The 25,940-nt window shown below is 43.4% G+C and overlaps 2 protein-coding genes across 2 annotated transcripts in view; both read right to left on the reverse strand.

Moving 5' to 3' along the window:
* The window catches only part of DKK1 (dickkopf WNT signaling pathway inhibitor 1), a 4,746-nt gene extending 3,314 nt beyond the window's left edge, over positions 1–1,432 (reverse strand). The window contains exon 1 of the mRNA XM_010566633.1: positions 1,382–1,432. Coding sequence (XP_010564935.1) covers positions 1,382–1,432 — 51 coding nt within the window. The remainder of the gene's footprint in view (positions 1–1,381) is intronic.
* A 1,586-nt stretch (positions 1,433–3,018) lies between these two features.
* LOC104831216 (cGMP-dependent protein kinase 1) overlaps positions 3,019–25,940 on the reverse strand; it is a 79,763-nt gene continuing 56,841 nt past the window's right edge. The window contains exons 5-12 of the mRNA XM_010566635.1: positions 19,514–19,653; positions 15,301–15,390; positions 12,887–13,028; positions 10,514–10,677; positions 9,455–9,577; positions 9,309–9,371; positions 8,239–8,305; positions 3,019–3,704 (exon numbers count right to left, since the gene is read on the reverse strand). Coding sequence (XP_010564937.1) covers positions 3,606–3,704; positions 8,239–8,305; positions 9,309–9,371; positions 9,455–9,577; positions 10,514–10,677; positions 12,887–13,028; positions 15,301–15,390; positions 19,514–19,653 — 888 coding nt within the window. The 3' untranslated portion in view covers positions 3,019–3,605. The remainder of the gene's footprint in view (positions 3,705–8,238; positions 8,306–9,308; positions 9,372–9,454; positions 9,578–10,513; positions 10,678–12,886; positions 13,029–15,300; positions 15,391–19,513; positions 19,654–25,940) is intronic.

Consider the following 25,940-nt stretch of genomic DNA (forward strand, 5'->3'; position numbering starts at 1 on the left):
GGGGGGGGGAAGCACAGATCCTGTTTTGTTGAGTGGTGCAAACGAGCTACGCCTTTGCATGGGGGTTTCAGGTCAAAAAAACGCAGGTCGGGTTGCACACCGGGTTGCTCGTCGTTTTTTTCGGGGTGGGAGATTTCTAAAGGGGTTTGTATAAGACGGGAGGGTGGCGCTGGACGGCATGATGGGTTGAATCTGCACAGCTTAGCAAAACAGGAATACCTGTCTACGGACTGATAGGATGTCATATATTAATTTGACCCGCACATAACATTTATACATTTCACAGAAATGACTCTGTATCTCATTAACAGATACACAGCTCTGGTACATTGAACAGAAATAAGAGAACGACTTCATCATTTCTGTAATTCATCAATATTATATAATAAAGGCTTAGAAATTGGTAGCAGAAAGAACTGTAAAACGCAGCAAGCTAAGAAAGGACGACAATTTGAGGTGTGTTTGTCTTTGTCATGCAGCATAACACCAAATTTGTAATTTTTTTTTTTTCTTTTTTAATAGGATGCCATGGATTTAAGGCACTTGCAACAATGCCAGATAGCTAATCATGTTCTAAAACTATGGGACAGATGAGTTGACAGTACAGTTGACATAAAGTTTAATAATACTGACAATTATGACATTAATTCAAGTCTACCTTGATCTAAAAACATTACATTACAAATAAGAAAATGAAGTAATAATGCCATGGGACTCTAAAAGAAAAAGTTACATGTGTACCACAAAATATCAACACGAAAATACCTATTTACATAAATATTTGCTTGTGGTCCTGTTGTTAAATAAGAATTTGTTATGGATAATGCAGCACTGTGAGAAGCTACGGATCGTCTGCGTCTTAACGACACCAATCTTAATACACTCGTTCTAAATACGGGAGCTGATTCACCCTTACGTAAATATGCTATCATCCCATATGTTAAAAAAGGAGACAAAGAAGAAAAAACAATAAGTGGAAACACAGAGGCAATCCGTTGTTGTGAATATATATATATATATAATGCAACTCAAATATATTACTTATAAATGAAGGCATTTTTCATATATATATGCTAAGTATGTTGCTTAAAGTATGTTTAGGAAAGGCGATGAAAGTTGAGTGAAGTGTTTGATATCAAAATAAACTTATATTCGGTACAGCGCGTGCCGCACGCTGCAGGTATTACCGTGCTTGGCACAAGGAAAAAGGCATAGGAAGAAAGAAAAATAACTCATCAGCCCATTTTAAAACCTTCTTCCCGTAACATTCTTGGGTTGCCCCCCAAAATTGTTGTGATACCCTTTCCTCCTGGCAACCCCTTGACTGACAACTGCATCTCAGCTACTAAATGTCATCATTTTGGGATAAACTCCTCTCTACATTCTTCTGTACAAAGTTACCAACAAGTTTTCTCCTCCAATGTCGCCGCATCGTCGAGTGAAAAAACAGGGGGATGCGAGAAAAGAATTTGGCTTTTAGGCAGCAGCCGGTCTGCTAAGATGCCTGGTGATTACTTTAGCCCTAGTACTCAGCACTGGCTTTCAGTGTCTTCCATCCCTCAGACAAAGGCTGAAAAGCGAGCGTGTATTTGCCCTACATGAGTAATTCCTGGGAGATGTCATTACTGTCTTTTCCCTATGGTTTTGAAGGAAAACAAGGTTTTAATGATTAATGAATAGCGGAAACAACCTGAAGTCACTGTGCTGACAGTGTTGCCTCACCCTTCAGAAAATGAGGAGGGAAATTTAGCGACACAGACTGGTTTTCAAAGGCGTCGCGATGACCGAGCTCTTTAGTTTGCTGGCAAACAGCAGACATCGTCAATGCTGTCAAAGAAGGGGAGAAAAAACCTTTTTAATACGCTCTATTAAGTCACTTTCATTAGGAACATGGGAAAGAGTGGGGATTTAGTATCGGGGAAATAATTTTTTACTGCTAAAACATACATTTTCTGTGTACTATGTAGGCAAAAGTCATACGAATGACTTTTCAGCAAAAGCCGATCTTCCGCCTTCCAGTGTATACAACAGTTCTTGGCAGCTCTGAGATGAACTGGGGCAGCATCTGCTAATTTTTGGGGCAGGGTCTGTTACAGAGTCTGAAAGCTGATGTTTCTTGTTGGTATGATGGGATAAACTTCTAGTGCCATGTATACACAACAAACAGGCATCCAGGACAGGATTCCTCTGTTATGCCCTATAAATCAGGAGAGACTGTACTCAAGCAAAGGAAAAGCAGTGGAAGTGAGGGAAAAGTGGACACACGATAATATTGTTTTCCCCAGCTCCTTTTTCTGTACAAGCCGACTCGGCTGTAGCCATTCCCGTGCCTTCAAGACAGTCACTGGGGACCTGGTACACTGGAGACATGGAGACCTTGCACAACCACATCCAATATCAATTTTCCATTTAATTCCACTGATTTTCCTGTGGAGCTCCTTAGACTGGTGTAATTAGGATTACATTTTCATGGGCAATATTACAAACAGAGCCAGCAAACTGGCCCAGTACCACCTTTTATTTTAATTAGCTTTGCACTAAACACGGAAGAGATGCAGACACGGAGACGTAAAATCATCTAAGAGCGTGACGGAGAACGATGCCTCTTGCTACATATTTCTGAAATGGTGGTTGACTGAACAGGTATATTCACAGATGAGGGATGTACATAGCACCTATAAAGTACATTATGGGTCTTATGTTTTCCCTTCAGGCTCTAAAAAGGTAAAAGTTAAGCTTAGTTTTATGCCTAATAGCTAACCAGTAAGACCAGTGGGCTGCTGTCACTTTATTACAGGACCATTATTTAAGCACTATTTTATATGTAAAATGGATTAATTTTATGGTTGGTTTTTTTCATGCAGTTATGTATTTGTACCAAGGGAAAGGAAAAAAAAACCCAAACGTCGTGTTACAGTATGTTCTCAGCTGTATGAGAGAAGCGACCCATATCTGCCTTAACAGGATCTAGAGCAGTTGTGCTTTTGTTTTACCAGGCTAAAATAAAAAGATCTCAAAAATAAAGAGGAAAGGTAACATTCAGTCTTGTCATGAATACTGCTCGGAAAGGAAAAGGACAAATTTTACCACTGCTTTGACATGAACTCTTTGACCAGTACCGTGTGGTCCTCCTTTGCTCCTACACTGGCCTACAGTAGAAGACCTCCGGAGTTTGGAGGGTGGGAGTAGCCCAAATCCTGCACTGTATTTAGCTACAGCACTTAATAAATTACTATTGATCCTACTGATAAAGCCAGTACCTTGCAGCTAGAATTAAGTGCGTCTTACACTACGTATCTCTCGACTTTTATAATTAAGAGCGTAGCAAGATCGTTGCAGTGATAGAAAACATATTTCTTTACTGGTGAAAGGCTTTGTGTCAGGACCACCATGTCAACTGCTACTTTAAGTTCGAACATAAAACATGAAGAGCGCTATTGTCATCTAAGCAATAAGTCCTAATGCCACTGTAGTTACTGTAGCAGCATCAATCAAGGCATCATGGTGACCCCGAGCACTAATCCTCCCCAATTCTTTCGGTTTCGCTGGCAGCCATGTCCCAGGAAGCTGTCTTCAGCAAGGCAGAAGCAGGTAAGAGAAATACATTAAAAATCTATGTCCCATCCTGAGTTGTCGTCAGGGGGTGGTTCATCACTGTCCTCTGGGAAGCTGTCAAAATTGCTTGTGTCTGTTGGAGATGCAACCTGTGGAAAGAAGAGGGTGACAAGAAGGGGACGGTCATCAAAGTGGATGCCTGCAGACATTTCCTCTTGATCTCACAACCACGATCATTTAAGGGGATTCATTGCTAACTGCAGCAAGGAAGAAAAGTTCTGCATTCAACACTTTTTGCTGAATCTCGGGAGGACTTCCCACAGCCCTCCTACTCTAATGATCCAGGCCCTCTGGGGTCTCTAGTTCAAGAGCAACTGTCCTACCTATCGGTACAAGGTTGGCAGAAAAGCCTTGGGCCTCCCCAGAGCCCAGATATCTAATTTATGGCTCCAGGATCCTGAGTTTGAGGCTGGACCCTGCCACCTTCCAAGTTTCCTGACAAGTATTGCTCAGTCTAGGGAGCCCACCAGAGAAACCCATCTTCTGAGGATGAAGGCCATGTATGTTTCTTTTTTGGAAATAATGTCATTTAAAATCTACCATAGCTAGATAATTTCTAATTTTTTTGCTTTACAACGGTGCCTGAAACTTTCTTACAATAAGCCTCTGACACATTCAACGCAATTTAAAAAAATGAAACAATACAGAAACAGACCAGCAGCTCTCCAGACCAAAATAATCAGTGTCTTACTAGAGAAAATCGGTACTTCAAGCCATACCCCAAGTAGCCAGTGCAGGCTGGAGGGGACTGCACTTGCCATAGGAGTGCTGGGCAGAAAACACTTGCTGCATTTTTCAGCCCTTTCACGTGTGCAGCTGGTGGAAAAGCCACTCACAGCCAGAGGCCAGCCTACAGTCCAGGGGATGTATTCGATGCTGGATGCTGCTATAAGCCTTGGGAAAAGACTATTTGATCAACAAGAGCTCCAACTTCAGCTCTAAATTTATTTGCTGCCCAGCTGCATCAGCATTTTCCTGCTGCCAGAAACATCTCAGGGAAAATTAAGATTCTTGAATATCCAACTCATTTTGAAAAAAACAACAACCCTGTAAAAGCTTAGTGGAGCACTACGGAGTGATGAGATGCTTCACTGTGTACTGAATACTGTAATTTAATTTCTTTTGAGTTACCTGGATCTCTTTACTCTGTTGGTGCTGGCACTGTTGGGTTGGAGAGCCTTCATCCTTTGGGTCCTCACCCTTGGGGTGCTCCACACTCGCCCTCCCCACAGTCTCACGGGCTGGACCACAACCCTCTGTTTCTCTCAGCCCACCCCATGTGAGGTCTTCCTCTGGGAGCAGAATCATGGGATCACAGCATGGTTTGGGGTGGACGGCACCTTAAAGATCATCTAGTTCCAACCGCCCTGCCATGGGCAGGGACACCTTCCACTAGACCAGGTTGCTCCAAGCCCCATCCAACCTGGCCTCGAACACTTCCAGGGATGGGGCAGCCACAACTTCTCTGGGCAACCTGTTCCAGTGCCTCACCACCCTCACAGTGAAGAACTTCTTCCTAATATCTAACCTAAATCTACCCTCTTTCAGTTTAAAACCATTACCCCTTGTCCTATCCGTACATGCCATGATAAAGAGCCCTTCTCTGGCTTTCCTGTAGGCCCCCTTTAGGTACTGGGAGGCTGCTATAAGGTCTCCCCAGAGCCTTCTCTTCTCCAGGCTGAACAACCCCAACTTTCTCAGCCTGTCTTCATAGGAAGCCTCTCAGCAGTGATGGACAATGTGTAAGTGGACTGCACTGCGTGAAAGCATCTACGGAGCTCCCCGGGGCTCCTCTGCAGATCTCCACTCTGGGAGCACCTAGCAGCACAGGCACGTTTTTTTGAGCTCTGCTTAGATGAGGCTTTAAGGGAAATAAGTCCTACTTTGGGAAATGGATTGCCTTTTGTGCGTTCATCTGACAAAATAAAAAGGCTGAGTATATCCAACACCTCAAATGCAGAGGGTTTTCTTTTTCTTAGAAGAAATAGGATTTGGAGAAAAAAGGTTGGATGAGTTGCTACTCTGCTGATTGACATTATGTGATGCTAATGCTGGTGTGATTCCCCACAGCTCTGAGCTCCAGGTCACCTACGTGGCCTGCATTCCTTCACTGTCAGAGACATGGGAGCAAATGTCCCTCTTGATGGCCTCGCCAGCCAAGGAGGGACACTCTAGAATTATCTCCTGTCCAAGAAGATAAAGTGCAAACATCAGTGTCAGCTTTCTGATGGCTTACCAACATAAGGGCTAGAGATGAATTACGGCGCAGAGGTCTGCATGTCATTCTCAAAGGCAAGAACTGTGATGCAAGACAGCGCATCTTTGGAAAAGTCGATGCAGGAGAAGCTTTTAAGGACAGCTACTGTCACAGATTTCAGCTGTGGTATTGAGGCTCAGCTGCTGCCTGAAGTGATGTCCTAGCAGCAGGCTGTAAATGGAGATCTTTCCTAAAATCCCATGGAATAAGAGCTAAGGAGCAGCTTTCGATTGCCTCACTGGTAGTACCACATAACTGCTAATGAGGGTTAAAGAGCTGGGGAAGGCCTTTTTTCTTAAAAAAAAGAAAGCTAGTCTCTATATTTAGCCCTACTGGCTCAACAAGAGGTTCACTGACTGAAGGAAAAAATGGATTTTTTCCCCCAGAGCTATGTATTTTGGGTCTCTTTTCACATATAGCTCTTATTGGCAGTTGGGACTTTTGCCAAAGCAACTGAAAAACTTGTGGAAAACGAGGCCGAGAGGGACAGACAGCTTTGGGATTGACAAGATTCACTAGTTAATCGAGGCAGGTTTTGGAGAGGATCTTGGGAGTATGTCTAGAGAAGTTGTTACTCCTAAGAGCTCTAGGAAAGAATGAGCTGTGATTGAATTGGGATTAGGGCAACGTATGGCTGTTAACATTGAGTTGTCCTGGAAGAAGGATTCCTCTGAACAGGGAAGGATGCTCCTCTCTACTTTGGAAAGCCTTGACGGTGGTGTGCCGGCCAAAAGAGTGACAGCAGATCACTCTCTTGGGAGCAACCACAGACATGTTCCCTGGCAGGACACCACTAGTCCCACGAACACACAGCCTTGACGATGCCAAGAAATAACACCACCCAAACCTTTTCTCCTACCGTGTTAGATCTAACTGAAATAGCAAAGAAAACGTTATTTCCTGCCCAACAGGCTGGCGAGCGGCCTTCCTCTAGGCAGTGCCAAAGGACCAGAGACCATTTCTGGTGGTGGAGCAACGTCCCAGCTTGGGGATGTCAGGGAGCAATTCATGCCCATAGAGAGCAGGTACCACTGAAGTCACTGCTGCTGGTTGTGCCATCTGAGGGTTAGACATGCAGGGTCCATATGTATATTGGGTAAAAGCAGTACTGGAAATGCTCTTACTAAACTACAAATCCACTAAAAACAATTAGAGAAACATATTGGGGCATTTGCAGGCTACACTGACATCCTGCACAGGTAAACCACAAATTGTAACTGGATGTAAGGGAGCAAACTTGACTTTATTGTCTGACTTGAAATGTGGTGAACAGTACCGCTGACAAATTAATAGTCATTTAAAAGAAGCTTAACAGAAAAAACACGGTTTTGATTTATAAAACATTTATATGTTCTTTGGGCATCCTGCTTTAGGCAGATATTTGCAAAGTCCTGCTTTCTCCCACTAACTGCCAGTAACTTCTGCAGCCCACAGGGCAAAAAGTGGGTATGCAAAACCCTCTTGCTCTTTCATAGCTGCTAAGAAAACTTTGGGATGGCAGACTTAGCCCTGGAGCCGTGCCTGCCGCTGCTGCAGGAGGGGCAGGACCATGGGTGGACAGAGCAACGGGGTGCAATTAAACACGATTGCTAATGTCATTCTCTCGGTGATCCCGCGGGAGAGGCATGGAGAGAAAGGGATTAAGTTGAAACAAGGAGGGGAGGCTGCAGAACAGAAGGGGCCAAGGTAATTTCTATCAGCTAATCCTGTTTGGTTTCCCTTTGTGGCAGGCTTTGTGGGTAAAGAGCTCACAAAGACATCAAAGGAAGAGCTTTGCTCCAAAGGAAAATGAGTCGAGCTGTCCCTCCGCGTCTGCTCCCAGTTAAACATAAACTAGGCGGTAACAGGGCTTTTCATGTAGGACACGGATGCAGGAAAAAAAGACCGAAAAGCACAAAAGAAAAGACAGAGAGAAAGGTTGATGCAAAAGAAAAGGGAGATGGCATACAAATCCCACTTGCCTCGTCAAAAGAAATAAGAATAAAGGAGAAAGAAAGAGGACACATCTGAGAGAAGGGGTGAAAGTGGCAGCTCTCCACTGAAATGTGAAAAGTAGATGAAGAAACAAGTGGAGCAGGTGAGGAAGACAAAAACGTGTAGTAGTGAATGATCCTGCCCCGATCTCCTGCTGCAAAGAGCATTTCATTGCAGTCATGCCCTCCCCAAACCGCCCTCTCCTGGAAGAGACCGCCAGGAGACCAAGTGTAGCTGGAAATGTCTCCAACATGACTTCTTCAAGCATCTTCAGAAGAAATAAAGCACACGCTGTCGCCACTTAACTCCAGTGTATTAGTGCCCGAAGCTCACAACGTTCATGTAAAAGAAACTTATTGGCCAGGAAGGAGAAAATAAGTAGGAAAACTTACACTTGGTATTATAGGAGGCGTCAGTGTCCCTTTTCGTAACCCTTCCCAGTTAAAGCCTTCAAACCATCTAGAAGGGAGAGAATAATGAAAGTTAAGACATACGGCGAAAATATCTCTGTAGCACAAAATTAAATTTAAATTGCTTAAACAGTGGGTTTCAACTCCCGTAGTCATCTTCTTCAAATTGTCCAATTAGCCTTAATAATTTTTCCTGTCACCTTTATGTATGATTTTGGGGACTGAAAATGAAGCATGTGTAGCAACCCAGTGATAATACCATCGCAAGTACAAATTACCAATGCTCAGAAGAAAACCGTTCCTCACTGCAGGTGTCCTGGCAGCTGCTCTTTCCTTTCTATAGGGTTGATCCCTCCTGTATGAGACCCCTAAAGTCCTTTCTTCATATGAGATAGGGAGCTAAGGGCATGTACAGGGATGTCCTCCTCCTGGTTCGGGCACCTCGGGTTTGCTCAAGCTACAGCAGCTTAGGTGGGTGGATGAGTCCTGGGCTGAGTCTTCAACCCGTCCACCCAAAATGTCCATCCAACCCATTTCTGTTGCTTTGGGGATGGGAGAAGAGAAGCACCAGCACAGATGGATAAGATAACCTGCTTCTGCGATGGCTCTCTTAACTTGTTCTTATTCCCCTCCAGCAGTTTGAAAACCTATGTGACATCACTTAACAACTCTCTCCCATCAGACCAAAAGGGATGATGAATTAATGTCACAGGTAGAGAGAAAGTGTGTTCAGTGGGGGGGAAGGGAAATCAATGAAAACCTTGGAAAGTGATTCTGAAAACCAAAAAAATCCAAGCAGGCAGTGGCCAAGTTGGATTGCTTCCAAATGCTCTTCTGCAATTAGAGTAATTAAAGTGTAATGGTCATTGTGCAATGTGTTTTGCTCACAGGCAAGGCTAGCATCTATACCAAAACACTGGGAAAAAAAGAAACTGATGGAAATTCAGTTAAGAGTCTAAAGCACGTGAAGAGTATTTTTTGCTGAAAATTGAAGTGCTTGAAATGCATGTTTCTGTGGGTTGGATCTGATGGATGGTGGAGAAGACACTTACTTGTGCTTTTGGATATCTTTCACTCCGTTTTTCAAGTTCCCTAATCTTTCTGATGGATTGTCCCTATAAAACGAATAACAAATCAGTTACTGAACAATTAATTTCTTTGCAAATAAGATCAAGGTGATTATATTTCATGCGCTTACCTGCATAGTTTTTTAATTAAATTAGCAGCATTTTTGGCAATCTTCTTTGGAAATTCAATCATGTCTATTCCCCTTAATATGATGTTATAGGTCTTCATGGGGTCTGGGCCTGAGAATGGGGGACTTCAGAGGGGAAAGGAAAAAGAAAAAGATTAAAAGCTTGTCTTTAAAATAGCATTGAAGATTGATAAACCTCCCCATCCACCCAAAGCAAAACATAGTACCCTACTAAAATGAGAAAAGGCAGATGACGACTAGCAATGCTTTGCTTCCTCTGATCTTAATAATTTCTCAGCCAAGGAGCTCTGATACTGTCAGTGGTGCTGGCTGGAGGGAAGTACCAAAGAGTAAAGTCATGTTTTCTGCAGCAGCACATGCTGAACCTCTCACTTCCATGATGGCCCACATCCCAACAGTCCAAGGAACAAGGGTCTGAGCAATGCTCGCTGGCTTATTCTCTGACGTTGTGACATGCTTTCAGTGGGGATTAATTAGGTTTCCATTGGTTTAACAGAATGAGGGGCTTGGGTCTAGCCCCAAAGGATAAGCAGGTTGAGATGATGGATCCTTTTCCAGCTCTGGTATGATGGGAGTGAATGATGGGGGATGAGGTGAGGAAGTGCAAGGAAGCTGCTACTGCCAACACAAGCAGTAACATATACATCCAAAACTAAGTAAGGGAAGGGATGGATATAGGGACTCAAGTGTCAGGTCCACCTCCTCCTTTTCAGATGTGTGGCAGCCCGTCACTGCACCTCTCCAGTTGAATTGCAAACCCTTTCCCTTTCTCCATCATGTTCAGCTCATTCAGGGCCAAAAAGGAATTTTCGGTGTCATTTCACAGCATTTCCTAAAAAGCCTGCTCATGTCTTGCCCTTTGAGCAGTCTGCATCGAAGCTGTGACTTAAAGTGCAAAAACTAATTATTAGGTTCAGCAGCACAGTGCTGTGCCGCTACAGCACACGCCAGCTCTGAACCTGTCCTTTGCCTAATCAGGGTGACAACGGCAGAAATATTCGGATCTATTTTCAGCAGCGGTGCCGGCCCCGATGCCCATACCTGCCAGTCAGGAGTTCATACATTAAGATTCCCAGTGACCAGTAGTCTGCCGAAATGTCATGACCTTTGTTCAGGATGATCTCAGGGGCTACGTACTCCGGGGTTCCACAAAAAGTCCATGTTTTCTTTCCAAATCCTATTTTCTTTGCAAAGCCAAAATCAACCTGCGGAAAGGAGCAGAGTACCATCAGGGCAGAGCATGAGAGGGAATATGTCAGCCATGTGCTCCGCTCCTCTTGAAGTGAAGCAAAGCATAAAGGAGGTTTCCTCGTGAGAATATTCTCCTAACGAAAGCATCGTGGGTCTTTCCAGGACCAGGCAACCGTAGTGACCTTTTCACCGATTTATCCTTCGTAATATAAAAAGGAAGATTCTCGTGAGGGAAGAAGAACAAATGCTAACACTGAGGGTTTCTGGGGAGATGTAACATCGTATCATTCACAGATGAGGTTGATTTGTTTTGCCTTTTTTTTTTTTCAAACCCAGCTTTTACCTGAGCAAGGAACTATTTAGGCTAAACACTGACCACTTTGGCATCTACTGAAAAGTTCAGATTTCTCTCCTGGTATAGAGAGTGATGCAGTGCAACTATTTACTTGAGGCTGTTACAACGTGCTGGCAGGCTCACAAACCTCAGCGTGCCCCTACAGCAGTGCCCCTGTGGCACCAGCAAGCACAGAAAATCAGATTATACTGGGAACCAAAGCTATCTTTTGGGGCCCAGGCAGAGCTCAGGTTAATAGGCGCACTGTATTTTTAGCTCTACCCCCTCTGTTCTCCCCTGCCTTGGTGCTGTCCTAGCCTAGAGCTGTGGTCTGCAGCACACTCTACTGTCCCTTGATGGCTGTGAGATGTTCCTACCCCTTGAGATGGTCAGGAGCAAAAGTCCTACGTGGTCACAGTCCCACAAGAGATCTGGGACACTTCTTGTGCTATCACGGATGTGTTCAGGGGGATCAGAATGTCTAACGTGCTGGGGGTTGGTGATGGGACCAGCACAAACCCCGGTCCAGGTCCTCCTGGGGTGGGGAGAAGGGCAGTCCTGCACCTAATCCTCCTCAATCATCTGACACCTCGCTGAACACCCCAGCCTTAGCAAAATGCTGTGGAGGATAAACTCTGATGCCGTTCATTAGGCTGTGTAATGATGACACATGGTGGCTGCCACGACGCTGTAAAGGTCCATGATGGTGATGGTCTGACTTAACTGCTCCCACCTGCTGACGCCACTCCTGAGTTTCCCTTCCCAAAGGCCTGGAAGTCCCCAAGCCAAGAGGCAGAAACCTTGGCCCCCACCGTGACTCTCAGGGAGGGCATCAGCCCCTCTTGGACACAGCTCTTTTTAGGAGTGCATTGCCCTGTCCTTCACTGATGGCCTCCCAAGTGCCCACATCCTCCAGCACCTCCCACCAAGGGAAGTCTTGCTTTTCCTCTCCCCCTCTCCATGGTCTCACCTGGCATTTGGGGTGTACCTTACATGCAGGGCACCTCTACAGTGATTTTTGAAGCAAAATGGTAGTATGAGTGAACAAAGCGGTACAGTGAAACCCATCAGTAACTCCCTAATTTGGGGGGCAGAGGTCTTGCATACGCTGCCGACCTGGTCTGAGGAGGTGGATCTTGCAGGGGGACAGCACTGAGAAGGACCACGACTTTCTGGGAAGAGCAGTTCCAGGCAGAGCCTTACGCAGTCGTCCCAGAGGAGTTTGCACAGATGAGTCAGGTGTGTCACCAGTGCTAAAACACAAGCAGCCCTCCTAAAGCAAGAAGCTGTGTTGGCCACAGTTCAGCAACGCAGTCCACGGCAATTAATAATAATAATTTCTTGCCATGACAGGGTCATGATTATTATTTCCATTAAGAACGCCTTCCTTTATTGCTTACATAAGGACCCGACACAGGAACAGCAGCTTGCAAAATTTGTTTCACCAGTCGCCCATAAAGCCCATAGATGCAAGTCCTCCCCCTCTCCCACCAATATTTTAAGACACCTCTTTACAAGTTGTTTTTTAGTCTTTCAGTAGCTCCAAAACAGCTGGCTGGATTTCTCTTGACACTTATCTCTAAACATTTCCACTTCAGGACCACAGATCTGAATTTCAAGCCAGAATTAGTGTTCCCCAGCTCAGCTGTATCCTGAGCCTCAGCCTGCTGGAGGCTGGGAGAACATCCCGGTGGTGGGTGATGACACCCTTGCCCTGATCTCATCTCAGCGCCTACTGATGGCCACCATCAGAGACGGGACCCTGGGCTGGGTGGGCTTTGCTTCTGACCCTCTGTGGCTAATCCTGGGTTCTCCTCTACCCCTAAAACACCAGTTGTCTGGTAGTAGCGGTGACTTTTTTTGGCAAACCTAATATTGCAGGCACTCACCAGTTTGGCGTAACCTCGATGATCCAGAATGAGGTTTTCTGGCTTGAGGTCCCTATAAATGATCCCTTTGGAATGCAAGTAGGCAAAAGCTTCGACCACACATGCCGTGTAAAACCTGGTCGTTGAATCCTCAAATGAACCTCTACGTAAAATAAGAGAGGGAAAGGGGATAAAATTATTAGATCTCTTCCCTTACTGGACTTCACCCTACTGTTAAAATATCTTCACAGTTCAGTAGAATCACTGTAATACCTGGAAAGTGGCTGTTGCTAAACTCACCTTTACGTATAGATTTAATTGCATTTCCATTTCTGAAGTTAGCAACTTTGCCTTCAATCCACCTTCATATCAAACATTCGAATCTAAAATATTTTTATTTATTTAATATAAAAATATTTATTTTATTTTATAATTACATCTCATAGAAGTAAAATCTACAAACACCTTCTAACTAAAAGGTGATTTTTTAATTATAATCTTTGACTTTTGGGTGATAAAGCTATTTTGAGCTGTTGGAGATCAAGAACTCCCTTACTAGTGTTCATAACCGAGACAAAAGGCAGAAAAATTACAGTTGCTGGGACTTGAAGTGTTAATTGCAAATTCAGCATAAACCACACTTTTGGATCCTTGTTTCAGACTTTTCCGAAGCAAATCATATCCCCCTGCTCGTCAGGAGCTGGTGGTGGGAGCTGGCTGAGCTCAGAAGCGTGTCTAAGCTAGGTGGCAGCAGAACCACAATTTAAAGCCGAGAGAATTAAAGGTGAAATTATCAGGCTCTGACAAAGACAATGAAAAATACAACCTGGCACCTGCTAACTTTGCTACGATTCTCATTTTAATGGTCCGGAGAAGGCACGCTGTTAGGAAAAGGAAGAATTAAAAAAAATTCATTCTAGGTAATTAAAAAAAAATTTAATCTTTGCTTTCTGATCAATCTTTCTGATGCATTTCTTTCACTTTCCAAATTTAATTAAATTATGTTCCAATTATGAGCCCATGACATAGTTACACGCAATTCACTGCATCTTTTCCTGTCCGCGGGCGTATTACATGCAGGTCCCACGTACACCCGTGCAATCCACCTGCCACCTACACACCCACAACCAAAACCAAACGCTACAAGGTCAAACCCTCCTGAGGCAGGAAATACCAGGAGCACATTTGCTTGTGCATTACGGCACAGTATGTAATTACATGCTTTCCTAACTATTTTTTTCCATGGCACTTCTGTGTCCCAGTGGTGTTGTGCTGCTTGCAGGGTGTGGATCTGATGCATGATCCTGTTTCCCACTTTGATGAGCGGCTCTCGTTTAATATGTGATATCTGGACTAAAAGCCACTGTAGAACTATTGATTTCCTCCTGCTCATTGCTATCATACCTGACTGTGTCATAAATATGAAGAAGTATTAATAGATATTATTTATCACAGTGCTTCCACAATAGAGGTGGATGTTGCTATTCACAGTTACAGAGGGTGGGCAGCGGAGAAAACACTGTGATGAAAAAAGCAGGTCTTTCTCTCAGATGGAAAATTGTGATTTTTCAGATGACTTTTAAGAATTCTGCATTTTTTAGCTTGAGAACGCACTTTCCCATGGATTTCACTTGCAACTGTGACCTCTCACTAATGCCACTGCTGCTTTAGGGTCTTGGTTTGTAAGTCTAGAGTCTAAAACGGCCACAGCAGCAATGCCTACAGGTGCCACACTGGAAGGACCCTACCTCCAGAGCATGTCTTACAAGAATTGCACCTCCTGCAATGCCTGGTCACACCCTGCAGGGTAATTCTCTGCCGTCATCCGTGGTGCCCAAAGTCTCTGTCACCCTCAAAACAGTCCCACATTTCTCTATCGGGTGCCTGAACCTCCAGCCAGGCTCTCAAACGTGAGAAACGGTAGCATGGGCACCGAGGACACAGCTGTAATTTCTGTGGTTGCAAAAAGTTGTTGTTCTAGGTAACGAAAAGTTAATTAATTAATTAAGTTAAAATTAAAATATGCTGCTGGCTATTTAGGGGTACCCTTTGTAGATCAAGATACAGGCAAAGGGCAGTCAAAGACTTGTCGTAGATGGAATTTATCACATGACTTCCATTGCTACCATCACTACCTTCTCTATTTTTTCAGAGAGGCCGTGAGAAAGTAGCTCTGGCTAAGTCTCCACTTACATAAAGCCTTGTACATGTTGGACGCAACCTACACCAGTCTTTATTCTCAGTTATGACTGGATTCACTTTATCTCTAGCCAACTGCATAGGAACAAAAATATCTCCTCACCTTTCTGGGATCTTAAATCAAACATAACATGGTAAGATCCAGATTTTGCCCATGAAAGATAAAGACCTTTGGGTATCTGGTGGCATATTAGAAAATACTCCACTTTCTAAGATAATAGTTTCTCAAAACTCACCTGTCCCTGAGAATTGTCCAGAGCTCTCCACCCAGACAGGCTTCCATCAGCATGTACAGGTACTTGCTGTCTTTGAACGTCCTGTAGAGCCTGTTGTGGGCAAACAAGAAAATCAGAATAAATCCACGACACAAGCGAAGGCACCGAGCGTTCCCACTTCTCACAGACCACGCACTTCATCCCAGCAAGCAGCACAAGACCAAGGGGAATCTTTCAGAGTCAGTGTTACGTTTAAGGAGAATCATTTCAATGTCGCTTCTTGGGTGGGAAATATTTCAGCAGAACAAGATGGGCATCTGAGTGGTGAAGCGTATCATGGACCTCAGAAGAAGAGGTCATCGCTACTCTGGGTGCTAAATATAAAATCTGCCATTTCTAATGGCATAACCTGACACTTGGCTTTCCAGAGGTGCTTGAAAGAGAAGGTTTCCTACCATTTTTTATAACACCCATATTATCTTATTCTTCACACTACAGAGTCTGGCTGCAGATCTGCAGTCTCCCCTCCATCATCTCAAAGGAGCATCACCCAATTTGTGCTTCGTTTCAGACCTTAAACCCACTGATATGGAGAGTTTAAAGACAACCTGCTGATGTGTAGGCATCTAAAACTGCTCTTCTTCTTCCAGTGATTGAATGTGGAGGAAAAACTGCCTAAAGGGATAGATGGCCAGGCTTTATGAACCCGTCCTCCTTCTCAAGTGCAATCTAAATTGTGCAGTAAAATCCATGCTCTGTGTTTAATATGACATATTAAACAAATGGAACTATAAAACTATGGAAATAAAAAAAGGGAATTCAGTATTAGCTGTTTAATTTAATTTTAATGTCGAACTACTTTTGTACTTCTTGTTACATGTGTGGGTATATATCGGTTCAGGTTGCCTGCAGGAATGAGCCTGCTCTATGTGGATACTGAAAAGGTTTCTTTGCAGCTGGACTGTTCAGAAATTAATTTTAAAAATCCGAGCTCCACAGCAAAAGGGGATGCTGAGGGATATTCTGTTATGGTGTAATTGCTGCATTCATGGGAGTTTCCAAGAATTAAAAACTAAAGGGCTGATACCACATGATATAAATTAAAACAGGTGGTTTTGCAGATTCTAGCTCTTCCCAGCTAGTGATAAATCCAATTATTAGTATCTTTTATGGACCTGTGTGATGGACCAGGGGGAAAACACAGCAGGACTTGGTTCCTTTCGAAGGCATTCAGTTAAATATTAACTTAAGGTACGTGGCAAAACAACCCGGCAGCTACAGCTTGGCTCCGATACGCTTTCACATCACGATGCTAGACAACATTTGTCTCCTGTCTGTGTTTGCATAGCATCCAGCACACAGCTTAGCAGCAGTTACCCGCTCTACTTTTGGCATGTTTAACAGAAAAAGATCCCAGCAGGCACAGCTGTGATGTAGGCAGGAGTTTGGGTACTGAATATGCTCGGTGCTTATCTACCTGGAAATATTCTGTAGCTAAAAGGTACTCTTTGCAGCCACAACAAAATTAAAAGGAAAAAAACCGAACCAGTGCTTCAGATCTTTCCTTACTCTAGTATTACCTATGTTGACATTTAAAATCTCAGTTACAATGTGCTTCTCAGAAAAAGTTGGAACAAACTTACTGACCATTTCACATGGTTAAAATTTATGGGTTTAACAAAAAAAAAAAACTATTTCTTGCCAGTTGGACTAAACATAATTTATCTTAATAAACATTTCATCTTCCTTAAGGTTTACAGAAAACCTACATATTCAAGAATCCAAAATATGCATAACTAAATATTTTTAATTGCTCAGTAGTTTAAATGCTACTGAAATAAGGCATTACTTTCTCTAGCTAAGGTAGCACTGCTGAAAAATGGCTTTCCAGAAAACTTTATGGGCATTAAATCTGGCCTAAAACGTGCAGGAAAAAAAAAATCAGATATTATTTATCAACTGTAATGGAAGCAAAAAGCTTATACATGATCAAACCGCACTATTTCAGTAGATCAAGCCATCATAAGTTTGAAATGTCACAATATATGAATTGATTTTTTTATTCATTTTCTCATTCATCTAAATATTTGCAAATCCAGTGCAGACATCTACTGCTCAACGCTTGTTTGGCCCTTTACCAAACCCAGAGCATTTTGTTCTGTGAGATTCTTGGCTTATCTACGAGTAAATTTTATTTAGTCGTACTTGGACACTTCTGCTTCTTTTGGCTGGTTTAATGCATTTTAATCATCAAACCAAACTATTCTTCAAAGATTTTTAACAAAGAGTTTCATGACGAATTAAGAAAATAATTGAGTTCTTCGGGAGTTTTGGCTATCCTGTTCTGATATCCCGGATGTTGTGTCCTTTGCTCCAAGATCATTTTAAACCCACCTTTCACCCAATATCTCCAAACACAATTAATCTACCGAAGTCATAAGATTTCTATCTGTAGCACCCAGGAAAATATTATCCCAGCTGGGCCAAGAAAGGGTATAAACATGTTATGAATAATTTTAGGATAGTTACTATAAGACAACTTCAAATCCCCATGGACGTGCAAAAGAAGAAGTGAGGGGGAAAAGCAGACACAGAGTTTGATAAACCAGGCATTTTCTAGCTGCGGCATATGTAATAGCAAAAGGTTGGACTTCATGACTTAGAAAGGCCCTTCTCAGTGCAGGATTTCCACGGGGTATTAAAAACAGTTAATGGAGGCTTGTTACTATAAAGGATGGGATTTATTGCATGATATGGAAGGAAAAGACCTATGGCTAACGCATCCTTTTTTCACTTGCTGGCTGAAAGAATAAAAAGTGGGAATGAAGAAGCATTTATTTTATTAGCTATGAACATCAGTGGCTCCATTAAGAAATGTTTGCAGGCTCAAGCTTTTTATTTAGGAGAGAGTATTTCTGGAAATGGTGTCAAAATGTCCCTCCGCTTGGCTGGCCCCACACTTCACCTCCCTTTACATCCCCATCCTGAGACAGCTCAGGCTTCAGAAAAGAAATCTATAGGCTGAAATAGCCCACAAGGTATATTTGGCTCTAGCCTAGGTAACGGGGGCGTGTTTGTGAATCAAATATTCCAGCGTGAAGGAAACTGCAGCTGGGTAGGGTGTCAGGCTGCAGTTGTCACCCATGAATCAGAGGCGAAGCCGAGGGCTCTGGGGGAATCCCAGGGATCAGCCTGGGAAGGAAACACCCCCTCAGCAACTGACGGGCGGCCGTCCCGGCCAGGCGCTTGCCTTTGCATTTATCACAGGGGTTTGGTTTCACCCCTGGGTTAGGATGTCTCTCCGGAGCAATTTTGGGGAGCGGGGTTGATCTCCTCTGGCAAAAGTCAAGTGCTTCGGGCATTTCTTTGAGGGTGGGATGAAGCACCCTTCGCTTAGATGAGAGGCCGCCCTTTTAAATACCTCCAGCTCGGTGAAGGTATTTTGCATTTTTGACATTGCCCTGCCAGAGGTCCTCACCACCCACCACTCTTATCCTGACTTAAACCATTTCTGTTTCCTGCTGACAGATACTCACGGTCCTTGAAGAGTCAGAGAAATTTGCCATTAGGGCTAAAACAGGCAAAAATGCCTGGCACCTGATTTTATTCACTGAATAATTGCGTCTGCTTAGGTTTTGGGGAGAGGTATGGTTTTAGCGCATTTGCCCATGATGAGTCAAGGGACACTGAACTGGATTTATCTAATACACCCTAAGAAGCAGCGCTGGATACAACTTTTTATTCACATGGCAGCACGTGATCTCCAAAGATTAAACCCTGCCCTCCAGCTTCCCTTTGTGGGAAGGAAAATTCAGAAATTCAGAAAAAAGAGGGATATCAACTTTGGGCAGGGGCGATGCTGAGTCATGCTGTGCACGTCTACACGGAGCCTTGTCTGCCGGCATCGGCAAGCTCTGCCCAGGCTGCGGGCTCGTGGTGCGCTTGCTTCAGGAGCCACAAAGCCATGTGAGCGCAGCACAGGGTCAACACAAACCAGTTAAGAACATGAGTTTAGTTTAGGCTTGGGCAGATGTCCCCCATGGGCAGAGCAATCTCACATTGGCCTGGAGAAGACCTTATTTCGTGCACCGTGTCTGCAGTCCCTTGCAGGGAAGCTATGGCTCAAGGGTTTTTTTCTAGCAATGGATGGATTATTCCTGTGTGGTTTCACAAAATGCCGAGATCGGCTGGGCTTCGCTCTCCCGCGGCAGCGCGTAAGGCGGAGGGACGGTACCTCACGATGAAGTCCGAGTGCGCGCTCTGCATGATCTGCTTCTCTGAGCGGATGTGCTCCTGCTGCCTCGTGTCCACGATGTGACGTTTCTTCAGTATTTTCATGGCAAAGGTTTTCGTTTCTTCGCTTTTCAACTGGACCTGGGGTAAAGCAGGCAAACGCACCAGTGAGAAGCGGGGTGCGTCCCCCCACCAAGCTGTGACAGTCCAACTACATGGGGACCCGGCGATCCCACCACCCTACCCTGAAATACTTTCTCTCACCTCTTCGGTCATCAGTTTCCCTTCGTTATGAACCAGATTTCTAAATACTTGGCCTATCGCTATATTGAAAAGCCGTTTCTAAAACTCCATGTGTTTTAGGGAAAACCCAGCCGTCAGTGTAGTTGCAGGTCAGAAGGCATTGCTAGCTAATGTACAACTTTCACAGAGCCTTTTTCTATAGCCAGTAACAAATGCATCGGCTCTGGCAGGGAAATGCAGTCCTTGGATGTTTGTAGAGGATGAGCAGAGCTGGCTTTTCAACAGCACTGCTTGGTCACGTCTTTACTTTTAACCTTAAGCCTCAGCAACCTATTTTTAGCCTGATTTCCCAAGATGAGGTTGAAGGGAGTTGTTTGCTTGCTCGCCGGCGTAACCCTGGTAACTTCTGAACCCTGAGCCATCCCCAGCCTGCTCTGAGGGACCGGTACCCATCCCAAAGACAGCTGAAAGGCAGCCATCCTTTCCGTCTTGGCCATCCCCTCTTAGTCACCACCAAATGAGACAGGAACCTCATCATTGACCTACCAGGCCTCTTAGTTTGCTAAATTCCCCCAGCACCTGCTCACAATAATATTGCCAGTTAAATGCTTTTCCCCCTTTACAGTAAGAGGTGCCATTTGGCGACTTCTATTTTGGTTTTCTTGCAGGAATTTGGCTTCAGCCAGCAGACAAGCGGTTTGTCTGTCGTCAAGCCCCATCAGAAATCCAGCTTGCCTTTTAGGTTAGGAGACAACATTCATGCAATCGCAATTTGCTTAATGTAACATCTATTTTTCTGTTTTCTTGGTAACAGAAGTGTGGGCTGATATGAGACATGGCACCTTCCATGCTTTTCCCCAGCTGCACACCATAACCTCCAACAGTTTCCTCTGCATCTGCTTTGTTCATGTAATGGTTCAGATCACAGAGAAAATGCAAGGAGGGATGGTATCCTCAGCATCCCGACTTTGTCAGAAATCAAACTGGTACTCCGATGTCCACAAAGACACATAACAGCTTAAGAAAATCAAACTCAAAAGGCGGATTCTCAGCTGTCAAAGAGATTTCCAACACTACAAGTGATTCAGAAATAAACCCTAATAAATGAGAGTCCGCCCATCTACAGCCAGAGTTTTCATCATTAAGTTCTTCAGTGTCTATCTATGTATGCATATATTTCTCTACCTGTTTTAAAACCATTTGGGGTTTCAGTCCCCAGATTTGTGGCTTCTTATTTTCCCCACAGCCTCAAGCATTTCCAAGCCCACATGAAACTTTTCTTTTTCCAAAGGCGCTATTCTGCATTTCACACTGAGACTCATAATTATTATCTTTGCATGAAGCCTGTGTTTGCTGTTTAATCTTCAGGGAGACAGGGTACAAAGACCTAAACAATCCACATAAAATAAAGAAAAACATTTTTCCTCATCTGTGCAGTAGAGCTGCCCAGTTATTTATTGAACTGGTGCTACATGGCGCTGCCTTCGCTATGTGGTTTGACCACAGCTCAAAGCAGAAAGAAATTCTGCATTTATGGCAGACCGAAAGTGATAAAATCATTTTTGGTTCAGGGTTAGGGTTTGGGGTTTTTTTGATTTTTTTTTTGTTTCATTTTGTATAAATGGCATATGGACCTTAGTTCAACTGTTTGAACTAAATTATTTGGTATTATCCCATCTAAATCAAATCAGACTGTTTCAGGGGAGCAGGGAGAGGACTGAGGTGGCACATATGGAATGAAGACATGGTGAAAGTTAGGGTAAAATCTGGCCTAGGCAGAATTCACCAACACTTGCAAGAAAAAATTAAGGTTTGGTATGACTAAGCATATGCTTCTGGAGAACTTATCCCTCTTGCTTTCAGGGTAATCCAGATTGCTTGGTTTCCCATCAGACCTGTCTATCTGGTGAAGGACAAGCACAATCAGCTGCCACACAAATTATTTCAAACAAAAGTCTGTGCAAATCCCTATTACATATTACTGATCAGATTTGTTTTCTTTCAGCTTTTATTTTTCAAGGTTAGGCTGTCCACAGACAAATAATAAATGAACAGTAGAACTGAGACAGTAGCTCCAGTAGCAAATCTGAACACTCCTCGGTCAATTTGGACAGGAAACATTAAGAAAAAAAAGGGTATTTAGCACTCTAAACTTACCTGAAACATAAATTCCTATTTTCCTAATGTTAATCTGCACTAGACATCAGTGTTAAAAATAAATGCAACCACCTGGTGAAGGCTCAGATGAATAAATTCCAATATTTTATAATAAAGGGTAGTATGAATAAATACCAGTATGTGCCATTCTGGTATTATAATTTTAATACCATGGATTCTGACTACCTAATTTTTGTGTCTTTCATTAAAAAGGCTATTCCTTTTATTAACTACTGTTTTTTCAGGGATGCCTGGGCACATGATGGAGAGTCTGGGGAAGTAACCTGCTTTCCTATATGCACCTGCACATCTTCAAAATAAGTACAGGAAAGGAAATTACTATAAGGAAGCAGAAGGCTGTGGTTTTATTTGGTGTTTGATGATGTTATTGCTGCCACAGATGTTTAAATGTAGAACAATCAGGTGGTTACAATTAGCTAATGCAAGACTTTGACCTAATGCCACAAGAGAATTTAGATCCATTCCCTCCTGTCATGCTTCATAACGCAGAGTGTTTGAGAGGGAGGGGGGATTAATTTGCATTAAACGTGCTGATGCACCAAAACAAGCTGCCAAGGTACAAAATCTAAGGCTTATATTTTGGATCACCTGGTTGTCCACCTGGAAAATGAACCCTGCAAACTTCTCCTCCTTCTTCAACATGCCTAGAGCCCTCCCCTTGCTTTGGTATTCCTGCCAAATGTGGTCATTGTGAGGACTATTTTTATGATGCAAAGCTGGGCAACTCCAGGTTGTTTCTATTATTCTTACAAACAGTAATTTTCAATATTAAGCTCATGACCGTTAATAAAAAAAATCAAAACCCCTATGTCTAATCCCAATCTCATTTCAAAAGTAGAGAAAAAAAATATAGGAGTGATCTGGGCTTTTTTTTAAAAAAAAAAAAAAAAAAAAGAAAGATAGAAAGATTAACATTGAGCAGATGAGAATGGACTGCTAAGAACACCCTGCTCTCCAACTGTAATGAGAAAAATAGCACAGGGAGCCACAGAAGCCATAAGGATTTTGACTCAGCTCAGAAGGTGGGGGGTACGCTCAGCCTCCCAAAGAAACACACCACAAAAATCTCCCAAATGCTTCAGAAAAGGGAAAAGCATGCAGTTTTCCATGGAAGGCAGTTTGCAAAGAAGCCACCCTTGCTACACAGCTCATGAGATCAGCTTTCACTCACTTGGAAGCAATTTCTTATATTTCAAAGGTCCCGGGACCATTGATTCAGTGGAGACCTGCCAGAGCCTTGGGTTTCAATTGCTCTTCTCCAAAAGCAGCCGAGCCACTAAGAGGATCAACACAGAGTAACCACCAGCCTCCATCTCTCTCTCAACCTTTTTTTCTGCAAGTTAAAAGGATTTCTGGTCTCTTCCCTCCTCCTTTTTTCAATTCTCTCCTTGCATTGACCTTACCCAGTCATTGCCCTTTCATCAGCACAAAAGTCTCAAAAATTATCTCTCTCTTGGAGATTCAGTGCACTGATGCTAAGAGCAAACATCAAGGCCACTGTAAATGTCCACATTCAACCATAATATTAAAGTCACTTATCTGCTGAAAGGCCCAGTGGCAGGGAAAAATTAGAAATAAAATTCATGGCACTGAGTATACTCCTTCCCTTTCTCTCCACCTTCATACACACGTTTCAGCTTTCTATTTTATGTCCCTCTCATCACTAAGCTCTGGCACATGGTCTATGGCTGCAATTCTGCAGCCATACCATCCTTTCCAGTGCAATAATCCCCAAAACAGTGAACCCCAGTAACGCCGTAGTTACTACTGATGCTCTCCTTGTCACACTCCCTCCCTGTGAATCTGCTTGAGCTTTTACCTTCTCTGTTACAAATGAACCTCTGGAGGAGGATATAAGCCCTTTCAGTTGCGGAACAGGAAAACATTTTCTCTCCAAAACACAAGAAAATGCAATAGGAAGCATCGTTAAATAACGTCCAAACACAACCTTAAAAAGGTGACGTACAAAGTCAGAGAGAGAACAGGTAAAATTAATTAGATTAGGTTGTTCTGCAGGATTCTGATCCAGGAAATAACTGCATCTCAGTGACAAAAATAACAGCAGAAATGTTGTTTATAACTAAACGAGCCAACTGTGGAAGCAAAATAGAATAAGAAATAGTTGGTTTTATTTTGCATATATATGCATTTGCACAAGGATATAAAATACTTATAAAATATATATTGCATATATGTTTATATGCATACCTAATGTCAATATAAAATATATACATACATATATATGTTTTGCAAAATTGTCTGGTCCAAGCACTGCGGTGATAGGGCATCACACTCACATTTGTAGTATCACACTCACATGTGAAGCTGTGGCTGTATCTTCGACTGCCAGGTATTACCTGGACAGGGCTACATGGGAAGAGTCACACTCCTCCATCTCTTAGCCCCTTCCTACTGCATGAGCTCACGGCGATTGTCAACCTCCTGAAGAGGCAGCTATTCCTCTCCCCCACGTGTGACACCCATCGGGACCTCTGAAGCAAGGACGCCCCGCAACATCGGGGTGGACACGAGTTGAAGCGAGCGGCTTTCCTCCGTGCCAGCCCCACGGCCGCCCTCTCCCTGTGTGCCTTGTGGTTGTGTGGGAAGCATCAGCCAGCCGGTGTCCTGGCCTTTGGCTGCGCTTTAGTGCCGTGCCCCGTTCCCATGTCACCAGGTGGGTTTTTGGCAGCCTGAGTCACCATGACAAAGCTACCCCTGAGTGACCCCAAACAGATGGGTCACTATCTGAAAATACTTTCAAGGAGGAGTTGCCTTGAAGAGGACATGAGGCTGCAGCAGGGAAACAGGCTTCATTTTCCTGCTAATCAGTTGAATTCACAGGACTACCTTTAACTTTTCAGCATTGAGAAAATAATGCTGCTTCAAGAAAGAAGCTTTAAAAAGCCCATTAGGAAGTGGGTGAAGATGTCTTGGTAGCGAGTTGAGCAGAAGAGGAATGCTACAAGACTGGGACAAGATGCAAACACAGGGGAGAAGAGGAAGAGAAAAGAGGAGAAGGAGAGATGGAGAGGAGAGGAAGGAGAAGGACAAGAGAAAGAGATCCAACCTCTCTTGCTTTTCCAAGTCCTTGTTTCGTTAGACCTCAGCTGGCTTCTCCTTTTACTTATATGAAAATGCTGGAACCGCTCCAAAGGTGTTGTTTTGCTTTATGGTGTATAAACTTCTGCAACTTCCAAAACACACAGTGCACTCGAGGCCTGAGGTGTATTTTTTTTTTTTTAACATGGCTATAATTCACAAATAAATATGGTTTTACACCTTAGCGCTTTTTCAGACTTTCTGAGAAAATGGATATCGATGAGACAGAATCCAGACCTTGACAGAAAAAAGAGTAAATGGGTGTATCTTTATGTTTCTTACCCTTCCTCTTTCTCTGCCTTTATTTACTAAAAATCATATATATGTATTATATACAGTCTGCAATGTGAGCAATTTCCGTGCAACTGCAGTGAGAGCTGAACTGATACAATGCAAGCTGACCTTGAGAAACTGTAAACGTTAATAAATATTTACCAGAATGTAGGACAATCCCCCAAAGAAGGATTTATTTTCAGTGAAGACTAGTGAGGTGCCCGAACCTTGCCACACCTAGGCTGAGGATATGCTATTTTAACTGCATCTATCTCACTCACGCCTGGTCATCTTCTATTCCTGCACGATCTTCTTCTAGGAGAAAATAGCAAAGAACTTCTGATTTTCTGAATTCCCATTTACCCCAGATGTGCCTGTGCATTACATCTCTTGCATGGTTGTGGGTTTTCCAAGAAGCCCTACAATTAAGTTTTCTTCTTCAAGGAGCTGCTACAGATAGTATTTGCCACTATGGTACCCTATGCAGACCCCTGAAGCCATGAAAGAATGACAGACCCAAGGGCATGAAAGCAGAGCCGAACACATATTTATATTTATAGTTTATCCTTCCTTCATTTTGGCAGCTACGTAGAGGTTACAACTGGAATGGTGTTTGCCACTCAAAAATCTCCAGA

This window comes from Haliaeetus leucocephalus, unplaced genomic scaffold (assembly GCF_000737465.1).
Source record: "Haliaeetus leucocephalus isolate CR32 unplaced genomic scaffold, Haliaeetus_leucocephalus-4.0 Scaffold216, whole genome shotgun sequence".
Taxonomy (NCBI): domain Eukaryota; kingdom Metazoa; phylum Chordata; class Aves; order Accipitriformes; family Accipitridae; genus Haliaeetus; species Haliaeetus leucocephalus.